Raw genomic sequence first — 26,123 nt, forward strand, 5'->3', positions numbered from 1 at the left:
TATATAGAACAGAAAGCATCTAAAGACATCAGTCTTTGACATTTCATTCCTTCATATTCTCATATTTCTAACAATATAATCTTGTTCATAGCAATATTAATATTTGGAAAAATTAGTGTATTTTACATACAAAATATAAATACTCGCGAGAAAATGTGCGTTTGCATTACATACATGTATCTGCGAAGTGCTTGAGAAGTAAATATATATACGTATATATATGTAAATTCGAAATTATCCATTTCAAAACGAGTGATTCAATTACTCGAAGCAACACACGAGTTTCATCTCTTTGCGATTATTATTATCACTTAAATATTGTTTTCTTCTACAAAGTAGAAACGCTACATATTATAAGTACTTTTTTAATTGTTAAAACATATTTTATACATATATATAAATATATATATATTAAAAAAATCATATTAAAAGCTGACGACTCTCTTTTTAAATTGCATGCCAAACTGACGAATATATGAGATAGAATAATTAATCTGAGACATTTTAATAGCTACTAATTTTGGTGATTATTATAGGAAAGATTAGAATGAAATGCATACCCTTGTATATACATATATTATATCTTATATATATATATATATATATATATATATATATATAAGATATAATATATGTATATACAAGGGTATGCATTTCATTCTAATCTTTCCTATAATAATCACCAAAATTAGTAGCTATTAAAATGTCTCAGATTAATTATTCTATCTCATATATTCGTCAGTTTGGCATGCAATTTAAAAAGAGAGTCGTCAGCTTTTAATATGATTTTTTTAGTAACCACTTGTTTCAGAGATAATTACACGGAAAGATTAAATTGGAAACGATCCGGTGTATATATTTAAATAAAATGTACAAGTTTTTATAATTTGAGAGCATATATAATTTCTACATAAGTAATATGCATTATTCAAGTTATGCGTGACTATATGTCAATTTATTCTTTTTTCAGACGAATGTTTTTTGTAATACTTTCATTTGTCATTTATATGCCTACTATATTTATTCAATTGCATAATAAATATATAATATCTATTAAGAGCGATCTATTTCTGTTAGTCTCTAAAGCGCACGGTCATTACTGCGAAAGAGCGAGGCATTTTGCGTGAGAATAAATTGCGGGAATACCGAGAGCAACATAAAAAGAAAAGAAGAAGGGAGAGGCAAAGTCTTCTTCGATTTTGAGATTAAGAGCGACGAGCGATGTGTGATAACATTGTGAGGGGTCACAGAGCATCGCGATGCCACACCCATGTTTTCTTCGTATGGTCGAATCGATGTGCCAGCCATTGTTGCTCCAGTAGCTGATATCTGTCTTGGCTAAGATATAGAGGCTTGCCACGTCTGTAACAATAAAATTATTTGTAATAATGAATATAAAATAATAGTAACAAACTAAACAAGATACTATTTCTATTTCAAAAATCATTAAACTGTTGTTATATGAAAAAGAGAGAGACTTAATGCTTTAACGAATTGTATCGTTATTAATATTGAAGTGACAAACTTCTTAATTGTATTATTATTCACAACTTTTTTTTCTTTTAATATCTTGTAATGAGTCGTACTCACTTTAGATCTCTGTCCTCCTCCTCGAAGTCATCGAGATATAAAGATCCCCATAAACACGCTCGTCGACCACGTATTACGATAATGTAAGTCGAAGTCACTACGAGATAGATGCCAGTTCCGCCCCCACAATCGATCGAATGCTATAATTATATAAGAATGTATAAAATTTGTATACATTTTTTTTTATAAATCCGCTATTTGCTTTGTAGATAATATTTTCTTGCGCATATATAAAAAAAGTGCTCACCTGAATAGCTTCGCATACATTCATCTGTTTGCAACAGTTTTGTTTAAGGCAGACAATAGTGCCGCATAATAAACAGATACTGATTTCCTGGGGCACAGAATGACATTGGCTGCACTGCCGCTCGTGGTAATACTAAAAAAGAGATATAATATAGTTATGCGGAGATAAAAGCATATGCGAATAAAAATAGTGTGTACATGAATAAAAATAATATATAAGTAATAATATCGAAATCTTACTTTAAACGTCTTATATATATATATATATATATATATATATATATAGTCATGTTAATTATCAGGGTTTTTGTAATATCTTTAAACGCAAAGCATATTATTTTCTAACTACTGGATTACCGTGAAGATCTTTTCGTATTCTCTCGGAAGACTCAGCAACTTCGGCATATGCCAGGATATGTGCTGCTCTCTGATGAGGCCACGGGCCGGTTGGTGATTCTGCCAGTTGGCAACAAATGCGAGCAACTGATCACACCAGAAAAGGGGCACCGAGACGCTCGCCTCTGGGTCCTGCCAGTTCAATGCCACCGTTGAATCGAAGCTCTCCCAACTCATTCCTTCTGTGACCAGCTCCAAATAGTACACCAATCTCACAAACTCGCTCTGCGGCGTTCTGATTAGCGGTAACGGCTGTTCGTACAGATGATAACGCAGCAACGATGCCACTCGCAGAAACGGCAAACATAACGACTGGATCTAAATGTGGATCGATCGATGGAGAATTATGTGTAAATAATATATAATATGAGTACGTATATATTTGCTTGAAGCTTTTATCTCTTTTCAAAGATTATTATCACATAATTATCTCATAATATGTAGAATATATAAAAATTAATATTTTACAATAAATTAATATTTTAGAAAATATTCGTTTAAAAAAAAAATTACAAATTAAAACTGTATTATTCGATTTGAAACACATACTTGTTGCTCGACGCAGTGTGTTTTCACTCTGGCGTAAGTGGGAGAGGATGATGTAGACGGTTTATCGTCATCTGGACCGGAATAAAGTCCGCTCTCGCTAAAATATTCGATAATCTCGGCCAATATGGTTTCCGAGGGCGTGGTAGCGCAGTTACATCTCCTTTTCAGAATTGTGTTTCGTTCGGCTCGCGAGAAACTACAACTTATCTGTAGTATCACTTGATAGTACAGCAAGTTATAAAGAACCTTTACTACGCCTGAGAAATATGCTGTGGAGAAAGGATTTTATTAGTTTATTCGCTGTTTAATTAGATCCCGGATATGCGCCACGCAATCTATTTCGACATATAGTTTAAGAAAACGATTCTTATAATCATTTGCTTTTGACGTAACATCCAATATAATATCAAATATAACTACAGTGAAGAATTCCAGAAATTTTAATTAGAAAATGTCGCAACGTAGAGCGTGAGCGCGAAATCATTTGATATATAACGTTGTAACATGCATACTTTGATCCAGGTGCAGCGGCAACAACAATATGAATTGAATAAGCATAGCGGTTGGGTCTCGCAAGAGCAAAGGAACCTCTCTCTCGCGTGGCGTCAAGGCGAACGAAGGCGCCGGTTCTTCTATCAGCGGTATACCGGATAGCTGCTGCCATACGTGATGCACTGGCCAGGTAATCAGTACACGAGCGTGCATCGCCAAGACGTGAAGAAGCGCGACTGAAAGAAAGATACAGGTATTTTCCTGATTAGTGCTTGTACAAATCTTACAAATTAATATTATTATAAACGTATTAAATATATATGAAAGAATAGGACAAGGTGAAGTACCAATTGATAAGTTAATGTGTCAAGAAATGTTAACGTACCTATGCAATCGCGTTTAGGCGTCAGCGGTATCGTGGTGGGCGGTGGAACGCACAACGATCCGCCACGTTGCACGAGTTCGATCTCAAAATTGGTTCGAGCTACTGAAGTTACGAAAAGGAACAAGCTTTGGTGACTAGGTTTACAGTTCTTTTGCTTATATTTTAAATACGTGCAACTCGTCATGTCCTCCATCGCTTTTCCCATCGCCACAGCCAGATTCGAAGAGATCTATAAACAATGAATATACTCAGCAAATTCATCCTTGATATCCTTGAAATTTTATGTATATATATATATATATCGAAATGAGTTATTCACGAAATATAAAATGGATAAAAAGTTCATAAAAGAAAGAAATACGTCTCGTGTCTTCCGTATACGTACCGGATTTCGTTGTACCTCTTTGAGGAAAGTATTCAGGTCTGCGAATATGGTTTTTGTGGAAGCGTGACGAGATCGCACCACCGCCGAGCACTCGCCTAATTGCGGCGACAACGGCAAAACAGAATTGGCCAACTGTCGACAGAGCGGACACAGGTACTCGCCCCGGTCCACCGCTAGACTCTGTTGTCGTTGCTGACTACGAAGAGATTCCAGGTATGATTTTAAACAATCTAAGTGCAGGTGGTGACCGCATGTTTGTACATGGACACCGCCTTCCCAGCCTAGATTGACTGAGATTAGCCACGAAAACTGCAAGAACACAAAATATACCGTGTTATGGAAAAATAAAATAATAAAGAAAGATCGTTCGTAATCTTCACAATTGAAGAAAATATGTAAGACTGAGTAAGTATTAAAAATACATGTATATCATTATATGTATGTGTGCTATTCGCTTACCGTGTGGAATAAACGACTCATTTCGTCCATTCTGCGATCAAAATGAGCGCCCCTGGTATTTTCCTTCGGTATAGCTGGATCCTCATCGGATGTGGGAAGAACTAACCTGTCCGATTCCTGTCGTTCGTGGCCAATGATACTTGTTGCCTGTGTCAAGAAATCACATACATACTAATCCGTATAAAATAAAAAAAATTCTTATGCTATTAAAATATCAATACCACTTTGTGTGATAAAAAGATAATAAAATATTTTGACGATTAACACAAAAACAGAACGCGCATTACCTGAACTAATACAACAAGTCCCATTGGCTTGTCCTCGCTGCTGGGAGTAGTTTGATTACATATCACACAATCGTATTCCTTTTTACTAGTCAGTTTAGTCGTGTTCTCCTCCTGATCCCAGTCCATTCCAGATGCACTTGCTTCCTCTATAAAACAAATAAAAAGAAATAGGCATTTATTATTAATTGAATAACTAAATCAAAGCTTTTCAATTTACATTTTTCTTGTTTGAATAAAATGTCACAAATTAAATTCTATTATATTATAAAATTAAATTGTAATAATTTATGTACAATTTGTATGTATAATATATTAATTTATCTTACCGGTTTTCATCGCTTTTTCCATAAATTGCTTCTGCTTGTTGGCGAATTCCGCCATCAACTTTTGTTGCCTCTCCTTCGCCCTCCTTCGTCGCTCTTCCCGTTCACGATTCTCCTTTTCACGCTGCTCATCCTCCTCGCATTCCTGCATGCGGGGCCACAATTTATTCCTAGTCTCGATAATAGTTTGTTTACACATAGGATCTAAATCCGCTATTTTTCTAAGTAGCTGTGATATGAAGAATGGCCCGTCGCCGATCCGCGAGTCGCTCAGCGACGATGGCGACGCGAAAGAACTACTGCTGCTACTGCTGCTGCTGCTACTGCTACCGGCTTCGTTATCTGATATTGCACTTTGTTCGGGATTATAGCTGTCCGGTACGCCCGATAGTTGAGAATGCAACTTCAATAGCAAAGAAATTATGCTCTCTCCCACTTTTACACTTTGTGGTTGCATCAATCCAACCTGGAAGATATATGAGTACTTAGTAAAAACAAACATGTATTGTGTGTGTGTGCAAAAAAATATACATATATGTGAAAAAGGGCATGTATTACCTGTGGCTCTCTTCTCTTAAAATGTTTGTGAGGATTTGATGTGGATGGAACAATTTCTGTAGTCCTGTAGGTAATCGGCTGTGCCGCGACTATCTCATTTCCGGCCATAACTGCCGGATGTAGAGGAGCAGGTAGTAACATAGGTTGGCCACCAATTACATCTAATTATTAGTAAAAGATTATATAAAATAAATAAAATAATAAACTATAATATTACAAGCTGTCATATATGTATTAAAATTTATTAGAATAAAATCTAAACACAATATTTTTTAAAAAGCTATATTGAAATGATATTCTAATAAATATGAGCACATACTATTTGGCGAAGGGAGCGATTCAATCGCTAGAGCCATAGATTCTTCCCCGGATGGTGGTAGAGCTCTTTGCAAAGGTATCGTTAGGTCATCCTCGCTGTTACTACGGGGTATAGCGACGATTCCATCTTCAGGTACAATCAAATCATATTCCACTGTAATGTAATAAAATATCATAACACTATTATGTACTTAGATTATTTCTAGAGAAAATTTCAAGTGCAAAAAATCATATAATTGACATTATAAACGTCTGATAGAATATACTTTAAATAATATACAATATATTTTTAATTATTGAAAGATAATTTATATATATGTATAATTTATAAAAAAATATTGCTGACCACTTGTTGATGGTAAGGCTGGCAAGGATGCAGCGCTTTCAACTGACGGCAGTAAAGCCGGCAGAGACGTCGCGCTCGTATTCGATACGCCACTGTCGTCTCTCACAGTGTCTACGGAAAATCCTAAAAGCTCTAAAGAGCCTTCCTCTGCGCCATCGTCAGCACCATCATTCAGCATTAAGGATGTTGCCACTTCGCTCATCTCTCCTTGAATCTCCCACTCAAATTCACCTAATCATTATTAAATACATTAGCGAGTGTTTAGATCGTTATTATATATATCAGCACGTTGCTGAAACTTGTTATCAGATAAGTCTTATCGTTTTATCATATTGTATTTGAATATAAGTTGAATATAAGTTCGAACATTTCGAACATTTTATTTTTATCAGCGTTTTCTTTTAAGTTCACATTATATACAAAATTATACCGTAATAAGATTTAATGTTTTTAATATAATTATCTATTATATATTTAATATAATTATATAATACTCACTGTCCGAGCTGTTCGGCTCCGACTCTTGGACTAGAATCACTCGAGGTATCACTGTCCTCAGATTTTCGGACAAACTGTCGCTTTCATACCATCCACCTAAATCCATATCCTTTATCACCCGAGAACTGCCACCGGTATATTGACATAAAGGACTCACCTAGAAATGATTACATCATGTAAATTAATCAAATGGACATATAGAATTCAAGATAGATGTATAAGAAAATTGTTACAAGTAATATCATATAATTGTTGCTTATATTAAGAAACTTAATTAAAGAGATATATTATTTCAAATAATTTAAAAAGTCATTTTATCGAAGAAATTAGTTGCTTACAGATTTATTCGGCGAATCCGCAGTAATCACCGCCATCTCCAAGAGATAAATAGCTAACGCCATAACGTGTTCCGATATATTATGTCCATTCACAGCCTTATACAGTATTATCAAGATCATAGCATGAAAGACCCTGGTACGTAAAACGATCCGGGGATCGTCGTAGTCCGACGACACCGGAGCGGGGTGTCTGAATGGCGGCCAAGGAGTAGCACTGTTTTTCAGTTTGCCCGATTGCTTCACGCTACGATAAAAGATATACTTATTAAACGGAACATTCTCTAAATACAGACATACGTATTCAACTGATAAATACGTACTATTCCGTAAAACGATCCATGGATATTTGAAAGTCTCTCCTGTGTACCGCTCGTAACAGAACGTGCAGAGGATCGAAGAGCTCGTCCCACACGCGAGGCTTCGGTCCGTACATACCTTGCTGCATATTGCCGCTCGCTTCGAGATTTGGAGCTCTATATTGCGCTACCTGTAAACACGCAAAACGATGCAAATGATAATTAAAATCGTCATTTAAAATTAAAATGTACAGTTAGAAAGAATCTATTATATCAGATTTAATATTTGAAAGTCAAAAATTTGATGGAGAATTGTGATATGTAATAAGAAAACATTAAAGAGATTAAAATGACTCGCGGATGAAACACGATCTATCGACAAACTTACATCAGCCAAAACAGATTCAAAGTCTCTGTTCTGAGTGGTTCCACAGCGTTCCGGCATCAGTTCCATTAATTGGCTATGCGTCTTATCACCCATACACAACAGAGTCACCATTTCAAGACGGGACATCTCAGGATCCGATAAACCTAGAACGAAAAAAAATGCAAACGGCTTAATGAGAGAGTACATCGCTTTAATTATTTTTCTATTACACTTTTATAAGATGCTATAAGACATTTATTAAATAATTCTTAAGATTTAATTAAAATCATTAGAACCTCACCAAGATTTGTTCTCACGTTCACCAGTGTAGCCAAGAACGTTAGGCAGCTCTCTAACATTGGCGTATCGTGTTCGCCTTCGAGATACTCATTTTGCGGAGCACGATACAGACATAAACTCATCCATTCCTTTACGTGAAATCTGTATAGATTTTATTTTAATGTATTAAACGATAATGTATATATATATATATATATTCACAGAACATATATAAATAATGTATACATAAATTTATTTATTTAATTTAAAAACTCGCAATGAAATATATTCTACTTCTATAAAAAAAATCACGAATTAGAAATCAAAAATTTATATATAATTTTGTTTGATTGTGTTGTTGAAATTCAATATAAAAGTGAAAAAAATAAGAATAAAACAAGGACATTACTTTTCGATAATAGTTTTCAGAAAGACATCCGGCAGTAATTTGGTGGCGCAAATTTGCAACAGATACAGATCTGCATCTACCATGGAGTTGCAGAAATTGCATTGTATGTAGGTCATAGCTTGGCCCTTTATTTGCAATCCATTACGAACCCATAATCCATTTAAGATCTCATAGAAGGCCACCTAAAAATAAAAAAAATGTTATTATTTTATGTACAATCTAACATCTATATTGAAAATATATTATCTTGATATATAATACATTGTGATATATAATATTGTATCAGATATTTAGTAACTCAATAGTTTTTTGTGGATTTTCTCTATAATAATATAGTTATGATATTATAATATATAATGTGTGGTATTTTAGTAGCGTGATTACGGCATTATGATGATTATAAACATCCTGAGAATGCAAAAAAAAGCTGCGAATAAAATGTCAATTCGATCTCCAATCTCTTTTTCGGTATATTTTTTAATGTCATTATATTGTGTCGACAAAATACGTTTTTTGATGACATATACATACATCTAATTGCTTCGTATCTCGCGTAACATATAGGATTTAATCCAATAGCATACAAACTTATATAAGAGAGATACGAACATATTGCATAAGCATTTTCATATAAACATACGTGACAGACTTTTAAAGCTGTATTTTACAGTTGATTGACTTATTCATCTTTGATGTAGTAATTTGTAACATGTATATTGTACGATTCTTCTTTTTATTTTTATTAATAATTATCGCGGATAATTTTTTATCGGAGGATTATAATTTATTTCTTTTAATCTCAATTAATTTCATCAAAACACTTTGCTCATAAACTTTAAGTCATTATCCTAAGCTTCAATGGTCTTGTATCACTTTCTTGAATCTATATGTTTTTAAACGTATTACTTTTTAAATCGATTATTTAAAAGTGTGTATTACATATAATTTACTATATAGGTATCTATATTTATAAATTAATTTATGTATATATGCATTATTTTTAAATATTCCATTAAACAAAATTAAATGCAAAATTCTCCAAAATTCTCTCTGTCTAAGGCTACTTCGGAGCATCTTATGCTAGCATTCATTCCAGATGTTTTCCAGATTTTCCTACCATCTCGATGGCAACTCGGTCGTTAGGTCGTTAGGTCTGTTTCGTGTTTCTCGACATATATTATATTTCCGTTCTTAAAATGGACTGTACATGCAATGTATACATATATTCGCGCTACTGTCAGAGAAGGAAGAAAGAGGCACAGCAGGAGCGCAACTAAAACGAACAAACTCATTCCATTCACATCCCACAGCCACGGGTGTGGATATATCCCCTACTATCTACCATCCGTCCGTTGCCACTCTCATTGTCAGTCTGTAACGGTCTCTCATCCAGTACGACAGCCGTTAGTCCCGGCGTGTTAGCGTCACCAGCAATAGTAGTTCCCCGGACATCTTGGATCCTAAAATTTCGCGTCGCATGTTCCTCCCGAAATGGCCAAATTTCGGATAATCGTGACGCTGATCCTCGTACTGACCCTGACGAGCAGTCACGGCTTGGACGTCAGTCTGAATGACGCCGTGGACCTCATCAGGCTGGGTCGCGAGACCGTAGTCGAAATACTGGAGTCCTGGGAGATGATCCGTCCGCATGGCAGACAGGGAGAGGAGACAGAGAGCGATCTATTATTCGTGAAGAGGATGGAGAAGGAGCTTCGTCAGCGCATCGATCGAGTGTCCAAAAAGATCGATGACTATCAAGAACGGATGGAAATCAAGTCCGACTCGATCCTGACGCAGCTGCTGATCCTATTGCCTTTGCAACAAAGACTCGATGACGGTTTGAGAGAGCTGGACCATTATATCGGCCAAGTGGATGGACTGTACACCATATTCGAGATATATGCGGATAATCCAGACAGATATGAAAGGTACACGATGGTGCAGTTTGCGAAATCCTGCGTGTCTCCGAGATTAGGGGAACTTCCAGACGTGCTCAAGTCGGTACACAGGCTGATGGTGCCATCCGAACAACAGGTGTATAACAGAAGCATCCTCGTACTCCTGGCTAATGAGATGCAGGTAGGTCGTAGGTAGCGATGCTGCAGTTTGTGAAGATATGATTAGAGATGTAGATGAGAGAGATGTAGCTGATATTAGACTTGCAGCATATAAATAGTTCCTAATCCTTCTTCCTCAGGAAGAATTAAATGCATTTAATCATCGATTGGGAGGAGATAAAAATGCATGAACTTGTATAAATGTATTATGTACTTTGAAACTAAAATTATTCCTTGAAGAGTTTATATTTATAATTTTTGACGCAATTTTTGTGCAAAAATTTTAGAAACAAAGATAGATATGGGAGGATATTTTATATTAATAAATAATATAAAGAAAAATAAAATTGATTTAAATCAATTCTATTTGCTCGAGAGATTTAATCTTTGGTATGCTGTCTTGCATCAATTTAATAAATTCATCGAAAAACGATTAAATTTTCAAAATTATTAGTATTTCGTTTATTAATTTTTTACGTATATTTTAAAATGCTAATGATGTAAATACTAAAGTATGCGATGACTCAAAAGTAAAATATATATACAATGTCAAAATCACTTGTTATAGGAGAAAGTTTATCTAAGAAGATTTTGTTGACTTGCTGTCATGAAAGCTATCGTTTATTGCGTTATACCTACATCTGAATACTTTAAATTATAAAAAGGATAAAAATTCTTTCAACTGTGAGGAATGCATCGTTAACGCATATAAATAATTAAAACACATATTGATGATTGAAATCATCGCAGACATATTATGTAGGGAAAAACTATTCTTCACAAAACAGGTGCGAAATATTTTTCGCTTTACACTTTATGAATATTATTAATTATATTTATTACTATTATTTTATCATTTGCTTTTATTGCATGCATATTTCTCAATCTATATTTTTAATTTATTTTTTAACTTATTATTGCGTTTATTATTTATATTGTATAAAAAAATTTAGCACTTATTTTATGATTTCTCTCAATTAATTATTGTCTGTTTTATCGTTTTATTATTACGCTTATCTTCTATCCTTTTATTCGCTGTTATCTTTATTGTTTTTATTTATTACGATTTATTGTTTATCGCTGTTATCACGATATTTAGTTACACAAAGGGTAGTGCGATATGATAATTATAATTACATATGTGTATAGGCATGCATGTAAATAACTCGTTCGTAGGGAACGTCCAAAGAGCGCGTGATAAGCAGGAAGGGACTGATATCAGCATTGTTTTCGGCATATGCATCATCTGTGTAAACTTGTGTCGGTTTAGGGAGAAATCGTATCATTATGATATAGAAATTAGTCATCTGTCGATGTCATGAGTAATCGTCTAAGCGAGTAAGCAGAATCTACATTCTCGGCTGGAATTTAGATAGATTTCAGGTAACAAAGCGCAAAAGAAAAAAATAATAATACGTTGAATGATACGTTGAATTGCGACGAGCAATGGTCACTTCGTGTTATGAATGAGTGTCGTGATCCGATAACACATCGTAACAGGAACCCCATTGTATCTATTAAGTACGAGCGGGTATTAGGTACCGAGAAGTGGTATCGCACTTTTTTAATCAAGTGATCGCATTGAGGCCTCAGCATGTTGCATTTTTTCATTCACGATTTTACTCACGAAAAGAGAAAAAAACCGGGCATTACGTTGCCGGAAGTCTGTCATTTTTTTCGATATTCTTTCCGGATACGCGAAAAATAACACGAATCAGCGCAAATCGTTCGATTATAAGGTCGTCGTGAGTTAATTGACATAAGAATGTATACGAGTTTGTAGCATAGAACTTATTTTCAAATCGTATTAAAAAATATAGAGATTACAATCTTAATTGTAATTATATGTCAAATCATCTTCCACAATTTCTTACAGCATATAATTTTTATTTTTTAAGAATGTGAGCCTAATACAAGCTGGGCTCTAATCTGAAATTAAGTTTTCTTGAATGGAAATGCGGAGACATGGATAATTTCGAATAATCAGCAATTGAAAATAAACAATTTTCGCAAACTAAGCTTCAGAAGAATAATAAGTCAGCGAAGCTGACTATTTATCAATGGATTAATTTCAACACGAGGGATTTAATTATAAAATTATATAACGTTGAAAAGAATTGCGACATGTGAATTATAATTAAATAATAACTTATCCAATGCACAATATATTTGTGCTAACTTTTTGTCTAATATCTACTTTTCTTCTTATATAACTTTCCAATATTTTTATACACAAGATCTTTTCTTTAATCTGCTGTGTAACATTCATGATATTTTTCGTTTATAACATCTGAATATTCTTCTGAAGCTTAATTTACAAAAATTGTTTATTTTCAATTGCTGATAATTATTCGAAATTATCGATGTCTCCGCATTTCCATTCAAGAAAACTTAATTTCAGATTAGAGCCCAGCTGTATTAAGCCCATATTTAAAAAAAATAATATATAATTTAAATAAGAATCTATACTATTCTTATAACTTTCGTTGAAAGTAATTTTCATGCAAATATCGTACGCATGCACTCTTTCGCTCTCTCGTGGAACGGATGCGAGTACATCGGGTTCTCGAGAGAAGGGGACCACATTACGAATCCGCTAAAGGATGGGGAGAACTGGAGAACGTGGGGGCCTCGGAGTCCGGAGCTGAACAGAAGACATTGACGCATAACGTGAAACTCAGTCGAATAAGATCGGTCGATCGGTGAACGTGCGTGTTCGGCGACCTGTATTATAGTGTATGCACTAACTCCTACAACGCGAACGCATTCTCGAAACGCAATATAGCGGGGCACCCGTGTCCCGCATTCCGTGGACACGCGAGTAACGTGGCGAAAAGGTGCTTCATCGACGAATTTATTGGCAAAACTTTGTTTCTCTTTCAACAAACTTTTAAATTATATCCTCTAATAATCATAAACAACCATATACGAAGAACGCGTTAAATTAAATGCTGAGAGAAAGAATTAGAACGCAATTATGTAAACGTTTCAACACGCACACGGTGTTGAGAAATTAATTTAAAAATTCTAAAAAATGTTGGAAAAGTATAAAGGATATTTTAAAGTCTTTCGTAATTTTTGTTGTGTCTCTTTTGTTGATCATCTTTTAAGCTTTCTTTCTTATTCGTTTTATTTGGCCACTGCTAAATTCTCTGGCCATTGATTGATAACAAGACAGGCAATTACGTTTGTGTCTGTGTTATAAAAGATAATAATTATTTATGTGCTCTCTCGAATATGAAACATTGAAGTGAATGTCGGATGATTAATGATTGAAACGAAATGGTTGACTGATCCAGATTTAAGGAAATAATTTTCATCCTCGCAACTTTCGTTTTGCTTCACAAGCGACTGAAATTTTGCGTTATTTTTGAAGAGTTATTCGTGAAATTTTTTATTTTAATTTTCTTATCATTGATTACAGAGATAACAAATATTTGTGAAGTAATATATGTGAAGCAAAACGAAAGTTACGAGGATGAAAATTATTTCCTTAAATCTGGATCAGTCAACCATTTCGTTTCAATCATTAATCATTCGACATTCACTTCAATGTTTCATGTTCGAGAGCACATAAATAATCATTATCTTTTATAACACAGACACAAATGTAATTGCCTGTCTTGTTATCAATCAATGACCAGAGAATTGAGCAGTGGCCAAATAAAACGAATAAGAAAGAAAGCTTAAAAGATGCTCAATAAAAGAGACACAACAAAAATTACGAAATACTTTAAAATATCCTGAAGGACATTCTAAGCTTATTAAGAATGGGATACACTTAATTTCTGCAAATATGTGAAAAAATTGTTTTCTCAATTTTAAGATTAATCTCTCTGTCATTTTTTAAATTTATTATTCCGAGTTTTCTATTTTTAATACATATTATTGAGTACAAAATATTTTATACAAAATATGTATTATAAAAATATAAAACTCGAAATAATAAATTTTAAAAAAATGACCGAGATTAATTTTAAAGAGAAAACAGATTTATTTTTAATCTTTCACATCTTTAATGCTAAAAATAAATTAATATAGAATGCTGATTTATGCGTTTTATGTAATCGTCGTCCGATATGACGAGTTTCATAGTTCTCTGAAATTAATAGCTTATAATTGACCGGAAGTTACGAGGAATGAAAAGAGAAGACGAAAAATAAGAAGGAAAGAGAAATATTCGTGAAATATTGCACGATGTTTCTGCGGTTAACACGAGTGGTTATTTAATCTACGCCTCGTCGGTGAAAAACAGTGTCACCCAATAGTTTCCTAGTCGTTCTAGATTATGCACTAACGCGTCATTAAAAACCTCTTGCCTCTCTTTTATATCATGACCCCGCGACGACCGTGATCATTGATGCGTAAAGGTCGTATGGTTTTATCTCGCGGATCACTATCGAAAATATAATCTAGAATTGGAATTGTGTATATATAAAATAAATACACATAAAAATATTGAATAATAATAATAATGAAAAAATGGTTAATAATAAATGATAATATAAAACAAATCTAATAAATAGATAACACCGTTCCAATCTTCGATTTTCGTGTTCGTTTATCACGTCTTCAGATACGAGACTTGTCGAGAAGGTAAACAAAGAGGAAGAAAGAAACTGACATTCTGCTAAGTGAATTATAAACGTGTGAGTCACCGTCGAAGGTCTGACTCCAAGAAGAAGAGGAAGAATGAAATATCTCACGTACTGGCTAACGTTGGGAGCGTTGGCTACGACAGCCTTCGCCACGATCAAGAATGACGCGTCGACGATCGACGTACTCAGACAGAATCTATTATATCTGGAGAAGGAGTTGAAGAAAGACCTAGTCAACGAACATAAATGGATCAACGTCGAAGAGCGAGGAAAGTATCTGTATCTGATCGAGGCGTACAAGAGATTCGGCAACCAGGTGGACAAACTATTTCCCCTGGATCGACGGGATCACTTGAACTCCCTGGACTCCCTGTGGCTCTGGGCCCGGGCCCAAAACGAGGCCAAAGGTGTCAACGGCCTGTACGGGGTGTTCAGACAAATGCAACGCGAGATTGTCGACCTGAATGCGCCGATCAATGTTAAACAGCTGGCGAATTTCGCCGAGACGATCCTGCGGGATCCGAATGCCGCGATCCCGAGAGCGCTTGATCGCATTGCGAATCTCATTGTCAACGAAAAATTGTTCATCGCGGCTTTTCAGGTATATCTAGCCGAAATAGCTGCGTCCTCCTCCTAAGAGATTCTTCGCAAACAATATTTTTCATAAAGAAGATGTAATCTTATTCTTCTTCGAGACATAGCTTTCTCGAATAAACTAGAAAAAAATAAATGTTCTTCAGCAAGTGGATATATCGGTGATTTAGTGATATACTTTATAATAAATGCTAGTAATTTTCAATTATTTTTAAATAGAATTTTGCATATAGAAAAATATCGAGAAAGCTTATGCAAGCAAATTTATGGTATCTGCCGAGGATTAAACATTACAGAGTGATGCGTTTATTCTCAATCACAAATAATTGTATATTAATTATATTTTTGATTTCAATTGCATTGAATTATGTTAATTAATTATATTAATTGTTTTTGAACGCTTCAATATATTCGTCTACATCTTCGAAAGATCTGTAAAGTGTTTTTGTACGTGCAGGAAGCATCGCACCAAATGTGCAATGAGATGCAATCGCCGCAGCAACTACTGTACAATTTATACAATACCGTGGCGTTGACGGAAATCAAGGGTTACACTATGATTCAATTCTCCTATATGCTACTTCGTCTGTACAACGAAGGTACTTAGCACCGACGATTACGTTTAAATATATGTTCTATGTATGTAGCATTTTTGACATCGCACGATCCACTGTACAATTAAGACCAATTTTCGCGAGCTCGTATTCCACTTGAAACAAATGGATGTTTCAAATTAAAAGCTTGAAGAAAGCTAAATGTAAAATAGAAGATTAGAAATTCGATAACACGATTCTACAAAATAATTTATAATCGCAAAATTTTGATTTTTGGATCGTGTGAACCAAAAAGAGCTAGTAGGATTACATGTACGATTTCAATACGTGAATGTCTACCTAATACCCTGAATTTAATACAGGTAATAACTTCAGCGAAGAGATTCAGACGCTAAAACATCAATATGCGATCAGGACATCCGAGACGTTAAGAGCTGTAAAAACCGCAATGGCTTTTGCACCGAGAGGTCTTTGGAGATGCGATTCGAGTGTACATAAATTAGGTAAAGCTTCCCAAAAATGATTATTTAAAAAAGATTTATATCTTTTAATTTGTGCAATTGCAATAGGATTTATAATTTATATGAATGTGTATAATTTATACGCGATGTCGATTGTTTAGATGAAACTTATACCGAATTAAAGCAGCTGTTTCAAGGATACATCGTGAACGAGGTAGATTTGAACAGCGAAAACACGTGCAAGGAGAACTGCGCTTATTATGCGTATACTAAGATGTATGGTTGCTACAAGGATCAATTTTGTGCGCAACAACGTCGGTGTAATGGCAAGATATTGCATTGCGAATACATTGATTCCGATATGTGGATCTGTCCGTCAGTAAGTATTTTTATCTTCAAGATATACATGATTCCCTCTAATTTATAAATTATACCGCAGAGAGAAGTTCGATTCAAGTTGAAAATATTTAAATTATACAATAAGAAAAAAAGTAGCTAATTATGATTTAAGAATAACTTAAAAATCAAGAGATTATAGAATAGGAAAATATTAAAACTATCGAAAAATTATAATCTTGAAAGTAGAAAAAATAATGTAGTCGAATGAAAAAAAAAGAAAATACTCTGTGGAGTCTTCAAGTTCCGTCTTATACATAATCTAGCTTATATTTAAAAAAGAAATACGCGATGTGAACAATCTTTCGATTAATTAATTCGAATATTCTATCCATTTAGGATAAAAACAGCAATAGACGATACGAATATATTGAATATGAGAATGGTCTCGTTTACGGGAACAAAAATACGTGTAGCAGAGGTACGACGAAGGTCGACAGCTGGTGGCGGTGGCTCTTTTGGCATTGCAGTTATTGCTTTTGCTATTGCGACGATCACAATGCGAGCTCCGATCGTTATTTCAGTCTCCGATCCGTGATGTCCGATATCTCGAATAATAGGTAAAAATCGTGTAGCCAATTCGATAAAGAAATTAGTAGAGTAGAATTTGATGAAATGTAAAATATAAAATTAAAAATATAATATCTGCTCATTAGAGTCATAACAGGGATAAGATTGAAGAAGATAAACCAGATTATTCATATACAAATTCAAGAAGGTCAGTTGCTTCCACGTGGAGCGATTAATACGTCCACGACTGAATGGCAATCGGTTGATGCCTTTTCGATTATGGATGCTAATGTTAAGAGCGGCGTTGATTATCATAAACTCGTATGGGAAAAACGCGCTTTGGACCTCGATGATTTACAGTCACCGCAAGATCATCTCCTGACAGGTAATTTATAGAAAAGCGATTTTAATCGACGTTTAAATTTTTTATATAAACCGGCCTGTTTTCTCAAAACAAAATGTGATAAGGTCAATATGAAATGCATCGTTCGTAAAAATATAATTATATATTAAACACGATTATATATATTAAAATCTGATTTAGGCGTTCGATTCCGAATGGTTGGAAGCCGCTTAAACTTGGAAATAATGGTGACTCCGTTCAATTTCACGTCCGGATTATTAATTCAACCCGAGGAAAAGAGCTTCTGGCACAGCAATGACATTACTGACAGGTACGAAAGTCTTTCTCTCCCCAATTTAAATTCACCTATGATACAAATTTCAATAGTATTTATAAATATTCGCCTTATTAATAAACTCTTCTATCATCCATTTAATTTAATTTTTCATGGTAATATTTTCAACACGCATTTGCACTTTCAGAACCGAGCTGAAGCTTATCGAACCCGACATACCGATTCGCGATCCCGTGCAGAACGTACCGGATTCCGAGGTGAATCAATACCTGAACTTCGCACCGAGCGATCGACGAAAGGACGCGGCTCAGAGTACAATTCCTTTCCTCGATGTTCAACCAATTATACCGAACCCGCCGGTACCGATTGCAGGCGCTGGTATCTTTCACAAGGGTCGTAAGGGTTCTGGCGGATTTGCCGCCCTGAAATTGATCACCTACGATTTCGCGCCGCATCTACAAGTCGACTTGCCACCAGCACCACCAGTTCTCGAGACTCCGAACGAGATAACAGCCGTGTAGAGAGTCTTACACATTTTTTTATCGAAATAATGCGATTGAAGAACCTGTGATTTATATATATGTATATACATAAAAATATACCTATATATATAATTGCACCAAGGACCTCAATGTAGGTGTCAAGGTGAACGTGAAAGCACAACGTCGAGTCGTTGTGTACAAAATAATAGAGATGAAAAGTTTTTAATTTTATGGAAAAAACGAATTTTTTTTTAAGTAAACATAACGAAGAAAAATCAGTATTGACATACAGAATTTAACATTCGAGATATATAAAGCTAAAAATATTTTTACTTTTAAAACTTCCTCCACCTTTGTAGATTTTCAACATTTCAAATAAAAGTGCGATTATGAAAATGGCTTCTCAGTTTAAGAAATATAGAAAACATGTTATTGATCGTTGGGAAGGGGATATCATGTATATATCTTGTTTCTATGGAAATCTAATCAAGAATTAAGATCCTTGTTATAAAGCTAATATTTCATGCAATTAATTACACACTTAAGAGAGGGAGAGTTTTCTCTTCTTCCTAAAATTACATTTAAATAAATTTTCTTTCTTTCATTAATTTCATTATACTAATTATTAATACTCATAATAAATCAATCGTGCTTTCATTACTGTATGCCTAATTAGCAATTTACTAATAATTTATATTATTAGTCTTGAAATCGTTAGCTTTATTCAAAGATGTTAAATAATCGATTTATAGCAAAGGACTAAAGTCGCAATTTTTTTAAGTTTTTCTGAATTAATTAAAACTTAAAGTAACCAAAGAATTCATAAATAAATTGAAGTTATAAACATAAAACTTTAGTAAAGCTTTAAAAGTTACGAGTAAGCATAAAAAATTATGTATAAACTTCCTGGATCTATAAATTAATGAGTTTTATACTGATAAGTGTGAAGTATAACTAAAGTTTGATGTAAATTTTGACTTGTCATCAAATATAATTAGATTGCTTCGTTATTCATTTCTCGCTAATATTAGCAATTTTTTTTACGATTTGCAATACTTTACAAATCTCATGCATAAATTTAGATAAATATTTACGATAGTAAATTGTTGCCATTTTTTTGCACAACTTGATTTTGTTACCATTAAAATATGTTTCAGAATTAAGATTCAAAATTATAACATAAGAAATTATTTCATTTTAGATTTAGGATTAGTATTAGAACAGTATCATGTAATGATTTTTTTAAATACAATTTTATGTAAAATGATTTTGTAAACTGTCTTTCAGATTTAGTTTATAATTTTGTAGCAGACATTATTTAGAATTATTTTGTAGTCGACTTTGTAAGTATTTTTATACATGATAAATTTTCCCTTAATTTTTCCTTTCGTGTAACCATATATATGCACACAAGTCTTTCAAAATAAATCGCCATAATGATCAAATTCATATTTGCATATATGTTAAATTTTTGCGAATAATATATACCGTAAGCATGTAAACATTATTAATTGAAAAGAAGTTCTTCAAGTTATCCTTCGCAGATTTTGAAATATCTGATCATTTTTTTCATTAATCCAATCAAATAATTAAATATAACCAAATAATTCATTTATCTTAAATTTAAATCTCTAGTTTTAAGTTGGATTTAAGGGTTACTTTTACAAATTACAATGTCGACCATATATCGTAGAAGAATCGTAAAGAATCAATAGAAGCAAAAAGAGAAGTGAAAAGTACTCACCTGTACTCGCAGCGGATGCATCATAAGGAGATGCAGCATGTCCGTGGGTGGTAGTAATTCACGTAGAGTCGCTCCTTGTTGTCTAATCGCCTGACACATAAACACGGCGAGATATCGGTGAAGCGGTAGATGAAACGACACTTGCAAACTATCACTCTAAAAAAAGTGAAAAAGAACATGTATAAGTAATTTTCTAATCTAATATGTACAGTCGTGGTCAATAATGCCTTCCACCTGAAATCAACTACTATCTGATGAAATCACTACTGATTGGTTGATAGTGGTTAGAAGTCAGATAGTAGTTGACTTCAGATGGAAGGCATTATTGACCACAACTGTACACAGAGCACGAGCAAGAATTTACACTCACCACATTAGGATGAGTGTAGTTCACGGCGTCTAGCCAATCTTGCAAAGCTGTGAGGCAGAAGCTAAGCACTCGTCGACTTAATGTCGCACTTTCGGGTCCCCGAAGATGCGACACTAGGGCCCACATTGGATACGCACTAGCCTCCAGTTCGGCGCTGAATGCCGCGTAATAAGTGTTAGGTTCGAACTCGACATGCTGACTCAATTCCCTCTGGTTGACATTCATGCCTTGAAACATGGATAGAAAGTCGAACCACATTTCCAACAGAGTATTATCGCTCATGAACCTGACTGCGACTGGTTTATGTGAGAGCACATTGTTTAAATCGGACACCAATGGCCAGTAACAATGTTCCTTCATTACTTGACGTCCACAATCCACGACATAATGGAAATTCTTATCCGGATCTGAAATAAATCTTTTTATTAATCTTTATTCTTCGGTTTCGATGCACGTATTCTGATTTTAAAATTTCATAATCTATACATACCATGCAAAGTGTTTTGAATAAGTATTTTGCTCATCATGTATTTCAAACTGATAACCATAACATGTAACAATTTCAACTGGTCGACCATTCTTAACGCTAGCTTCTCATTACTAAATAGCTAAAAAATTTTATAAGAATTAAAAATTAATACGTTTTACATATAAAGAAAGAAATAAATCTATTGTTAATGAAAATTTTATTCTCATATTATGTGCAGAATTAGAATATTTATATTTTCTTTTCTCTTCATTATGTGCTCTATTTTTTGGAATAATATATATATATATGTATAAAATTTCATCATAGATTATGATTAATCAATCCGCGATATTACCATCTATTATCTAAATTTAATAAGATAAAATTACCTGTACGCTAACATGTACTACTCTATTACTCAACGTATCAGGATCTGTGGAACGCTCGAGCATCATAGAGATTCTACTATAGTGCAACACAAAGGCGCGGGTTAAAGCTTCCTTATAATCAGGATCCGGCAACATGTTCAATAGTAGACAGACCAATTTTTGTGGAAACTCATAAGCAACCGTCCAGAACATCAGTTCCTCCAAGAAGGTGGTGTGCTCTAAGTGTTCTTGAAGCGACACGCATTCTGAAACGATACGAACCGTGTCAATTAATGTCATTATGCCGCGTATACAAAATACTTCGTGTTTTAATTGTATTGGAAATTATTATTATTGAAGTTATTGAAATTACCGCGAAATATCCGTAATACGAATTGTCCATATCGCAATATCAATTACATTGTTTTTGTACCTTTGTATTCATCGGGTGGTTCTGGATTCGGTAACGATTTCACGGCATGCTGATATATTTTATTGCTATCTTGACAATAGCTATTATACTCGGATTGTCCCGTTAAGACCGAAGGATCCATAAGGCCTCGGTACTTTTGCGGATTCGTGAGAGCCGATGTCATAACGTGCCTCATTAATGCGCCCATGTTGTTCAAATCGAGCAACATGGTCAAATATGAATCCGCCTCATGTATAGCACCTTTATAATCTGGCACACCCATTTTACTAAAATGCGCAAAACAGTGATAAGTTATTAATATTTTTACTAACATACATTATTGCGATTATGTTTTTATATTATTTTTTTAATTGAAAATTATGTCACACATGTATAGAATAATTTAAAAATGATTTCAAAAGCTTACAAGTGGATTTTAAATCTCAAAATTAGAAAAGAGTCTTAATAAGATCAGAAAACATTTTCTATTTAAAACGTAGCTACTTAAGCTATATGGCATGAGTTATGTAATTTTCGAATATATATATATGCAAGTTATTATAAAGTATCAATTTATATTAGATGAGAAGATTAAATAATAGGTAAACTTTCTTTACATACTAATTGTTCAAGTTTTGTAAAATATAACAGAAAAACTACTACAAACTCATCATTCAAAAGATTAATAATAATTCTCTGTGAAAGTATAATATCTAACTTACCAATTCTCACGTAAATGTTGTATAAGTCGAAGAATAATTCTGGGCATCATTGCCTCGGCTACACACATCAGATCTGATGGTGCGACTGATTTATTTACAGCTGCCTTTGGCCCGTGCCTATCACAAAATCTGTAACATAAAAAACAAATTAGCAATAAAGAAAATATGCAGCAAATTCTCGGTAAGGAAATCTGTGATAACTTGTTAAGATATTTGCCAGTAAATTGAATTATTTCATATAAGAAAGAGAGAATTAGTAATATTTGAAAAAAATTAAGATATATATACAAAGTCAAAATATTCTCAGTAAATCCTACAGATTTTTACTATTGTGTAATATGTTTTTAATTATTTTACCCAGTCTCCTTCATCACAGATGTATCACCACAGTCGCATGCACCACCTGCTTGACTGAGAAACATGTTGAAATCGTGACGATGATGATTTCCCTTTTTGAAGCACTCGGTGCACAGGGACATACAGGGAGATATGCCACATGTACGACAGCGATATGCTACAAAGTTTGGTGTCCACACCAGACCACAGGTAGTAGCATTATCATAGGTACGTACTGAAAAAAAAAAAAAAGCAAGAATTTGATCAGTAAATAGAAATGTAACTTTCTTGTGTGTATGTCCATAATAAAATTCTTATTATTCTAGAAAATAATTCTCTAATAGTATATATTTCTGTAATTATGTAATTTGTTAGTAATATTTATAGTTCTATTAAAACATTCTAATTTTTAAATATAAAATAAATGTTAAGTATATGTAAAAGCACAAATAATTTGTTTCTGGAATATTTAAAGTTATAATTAAATTGACCTATCTTATTATAATATAAATGCAAAAGTGTACTTATTTATGTATAAAATATAAATTTATATCAATTTTAGCCAAAATTCAATTTTTGACTTTTTAAATCATATTGAGTATCAATCAATTAAGTTTCATGAGCAGAATTTACATATAATATTTTTCTAAAAATGCAAGCTATATGTGCGCAAAAAGTCAAAAATTGAATGTTGGCCAAAATTTGACCATTTGATTTTTAACATTTGACCTCAATTGAGGCAGCAACAATATACATATACTATTGAATTTATCTTGAAAAATATTTATAAAAAAAAATATATATATATATACATATTTTCCCAAAATATGTTCTGACACTACAAAGTGTAAGTGTCTCTTATAAGTAATGTTGTATAATTATATATGTTACTTTTGATGTATATATACTTTATATACCTATACTTTATATATTTTATATATATTATTTTTATATAATATAAATCTACAAAATTAATGATTCTTTCAATACTTTCTTAAAACTATCCTTATGTAACATTTGGAACAAAAACTACAATGTAATTCCTGTAACACAAGTTAGGTTAAATTCTTCGACTATAGCTGTAATTCTATACTTGTCTTCTCATAACTATATGTTTATCTGAAAAATTTAACATTGCCAAATACGCAAATTGTGTATATTTATATCTACACAACTTTTTTTTATAAAACCTGCAATATTGTAAATAAAATGTCAATTAAATTACTTATATTGTAATAAAAAATATAATTGATAGCAGTTAATTCAATAATTCCTAATTCAATAGCAATTTATGATGACATTTAATTTTTTCACAAGACAAGTCATTATTTAAATTAAAAAAAATTAAATTTGCTCATAAATTTTTGCATCTAAATGCTCCATATTTTATAATTTTTTGAATAAAACATCAACAATTAACAACTATATCATAATTGCAAGTGATCTAAATATTTAATGCATTAATAATTATAATTTAATAATTGTAAATTAAATTTGTAAATTTACATTTTTTACAACTTTATGATTATGATAAATATATATGTATCTAACATAAATTTTTTATGATTAATACTGAAAATATTACATAAATTATAAACCGCTATTTAGTTGCAAAAATAATTTTGTTGTCTTGTGAACTTTACACCGTGATATTACTTCGTGTTAGACTTTAATGCAAAAAGTTAAATGCTAATAAAAGATTAAACTCTTAATGAGTTTCATATATACATAAAATGTTAATAACTTGTTACAAGCTACATGTTTACAAATTAAGTGTTCAATATGAAAATAATTTTCCCTGTTGATCTCGCATCGTTGAATAATTAATAAAATAATAAATAAAAGAACAGAAAAACAATCAACGACAAGTAGGAATTTCTTACAAAGAGCTGCAATTTTTTTCCATACTTTATAAAAGAAAAGAACAATTTTGCTGCGTTAACTGCTTAAACTCGTAGTATAACGTGGAACAATTCGAAGATACCTTTCTACAAAATTCTATTAATCTCATCGTAAGACCATAATCGCGCTATATCCACCTGTACTGGCGAATTCGTCGGGCGTGCGGCCACCGGCCATCAGCCACTTGCACCAGTCGATGGTCTCCCAATCGTCGATGGGTTTGCTGGGATTCAGCAGGACGTCCAGCAGCTCGTTGAGATACTGCGGGCAGCCGCCGGTGTCCCGACCTGTGGTGAGACTGATGTAGGCGGCTGCCCCGCGTTTGCCCTTGCCCATCAGCACCTGAACATCCGGCGACGTGCTGCTGGAGGTCGAAGCCATCCTGAGCCTGGTCGTCTACCTTAGAAAATAACGTCGTCGCACTCCTCTCCAAAGTCACTCGGACTTTATTTATCTTCGAAGCAGGAAGGGCTCGCGGATCTGAGGACCAAGCGTTCGACTGACGGCCCCATCATCAGCAGGAGGTCGCGTATCTTCCCTTCGCCCCGGGAAACGTCGTCGTCGTCGTCGTCGTTCTTGACAGCATGACGACTTCCGTGTATCTAGTAACCGCGATCCGTCCCTGGCTCAGTCTCCGACTCCGGAGTCTTCCCCGGGTCTGCACCGGTCCGCGACGAGGATACCGTACGGACAGATCGCGCCCCTATGACGGCGACACGAGATACGTGAGACGACAGAGAACAGCACGACACGACACGGTATGGATAAGGATAAGGATACGGTGTACGACGCGAGGTCGGGCGAGATGTGACAGATCAGCGAGCCGATCGATGGGGAGATAGAGGCAATTGGCAACCAAGACGTCTATTACGGGACCAGGTAATCTTATCAAATCCCACTGGCGCGTCCACTTGCTGCTCGCTCGGCGATCCGACTGAACGAGCTTCTTTATCGACGTGGTGAGGCGAATTCATATACATAAGTGGAGT

The 26,123-nt window shown here is 33.9% G+C and overlaps 2 protein-coding genes across 4 annotated transcripts; one reads left to right on the forward strand and one right to left on the reverse strand.

Annotated features, from left to right (window-relative positions):
* Positions 1–622: 622 nt before the first annotated feature.
* Positions 623–26,056, reverse strand: Ubr3 (Ubr3 ubiquitin ligase). The gene is made up of 28 exons (XM_083046882.1): positions 25,272–26,056; positions 23,254–23,467; positions 22,897–23,025; positions 22,196–22,461; positions 21,784–22,028; positions 21,416–21,533; positions 20,926–21,332; positions 20,556–20,711; positions 8,522–8,703; positions 8,135–8,274; positions 7,855–7,997; positions 7,491–7,657; positions 7,171–7,414; positions 6,833–6,989; positions 6,335–6,565; positions 5,990–6,142; positions 5,671–5,831; positions 5,116–5,578; positions 4,790–4,935; positions 4,503–4,649; positions 4,044–4,352; positions 3,659–3,887; positions 3,294–3,509; positions 2,782–3,050; positions 2,194–2,550; positions 1,838–1,969; positions 1,591–1,730; positions 623–1,362 (listed from the first exon to the last, which is right to left on the reverse strand). The coding sequence occupies exons 1-28, from the start codon at positions 25,513–25,515 to the stop codon at positions 1,245–1,247; spliced, it is 5,883 nt and encodes a 1,960-aa protein (XP_082903008.1). The 5' UTR covers positions 25,516–26,056; the 3' UTR covers positions 623–1,244.
* Positions 9,879–19,959, forward strand: Orion (chemokine-like protein orion). Of its 3 annotated transcripts, none has more exons than XM_083046884.1 (9): positions 13,131–13,415; positions 15,105–15,777; positions 16,228–16,369; positions 16,687–16,827; positions 16,947–17,164; positions 17,521–17,741; positions 17,838–18,076; positions 18,236–18,365; positions 18,517–19,948. In XM_083046884.1, the coding sequence occupies exons 2-9, from the start codon at positions 15,271–15,273 to the stop codon at positions 18,848–18,850; spliced, it is 1,932 nt and encodes a 643-aa protein (XP_082903010.1). In that variant the 5' UTR covers positions 13,131–13,415; positions 15,105–15,270; the 3' UTR covers positions 18,851–19,948. The 3 variants fall into 3 exon arrangements, with proteins under 3 accessions (XP_082903009.1, XP_082903010.1, XP_082903011.1); XM_083046885.1 differs by having other exon boundaries at positions 13,132–13,415; positions 15,155–15,777; positions 18,517–19,947; XM_083046883.1 differs by lacking the exons at positions 13,131–13,415; positions 15,105–15,777 and adding an exon at positions 9,879–10,600 and having other exon boundaries at positions 18,517–19,959.
* Positions 26,057–26,123: the final 67 nt, after the last annotated feature.

This window comes from Prenolepis imparis, unplaced genomic scaffold (assembly GCF_030444845.1).
Source record: "Prenolepis imparis isolate NDT839.2.m4 unplaced genomic scaffold, iyPreImpa1.0 SCAF_9, whole genome shotgun sequence".
Classification (NCBI taxonomy): domain Eukaryota; kingdom Metazoa; phylum Arthropoda; class Insecta; order Hymenoptera; family Formicidae; genus Prenolepis; species Prenolepis imparis.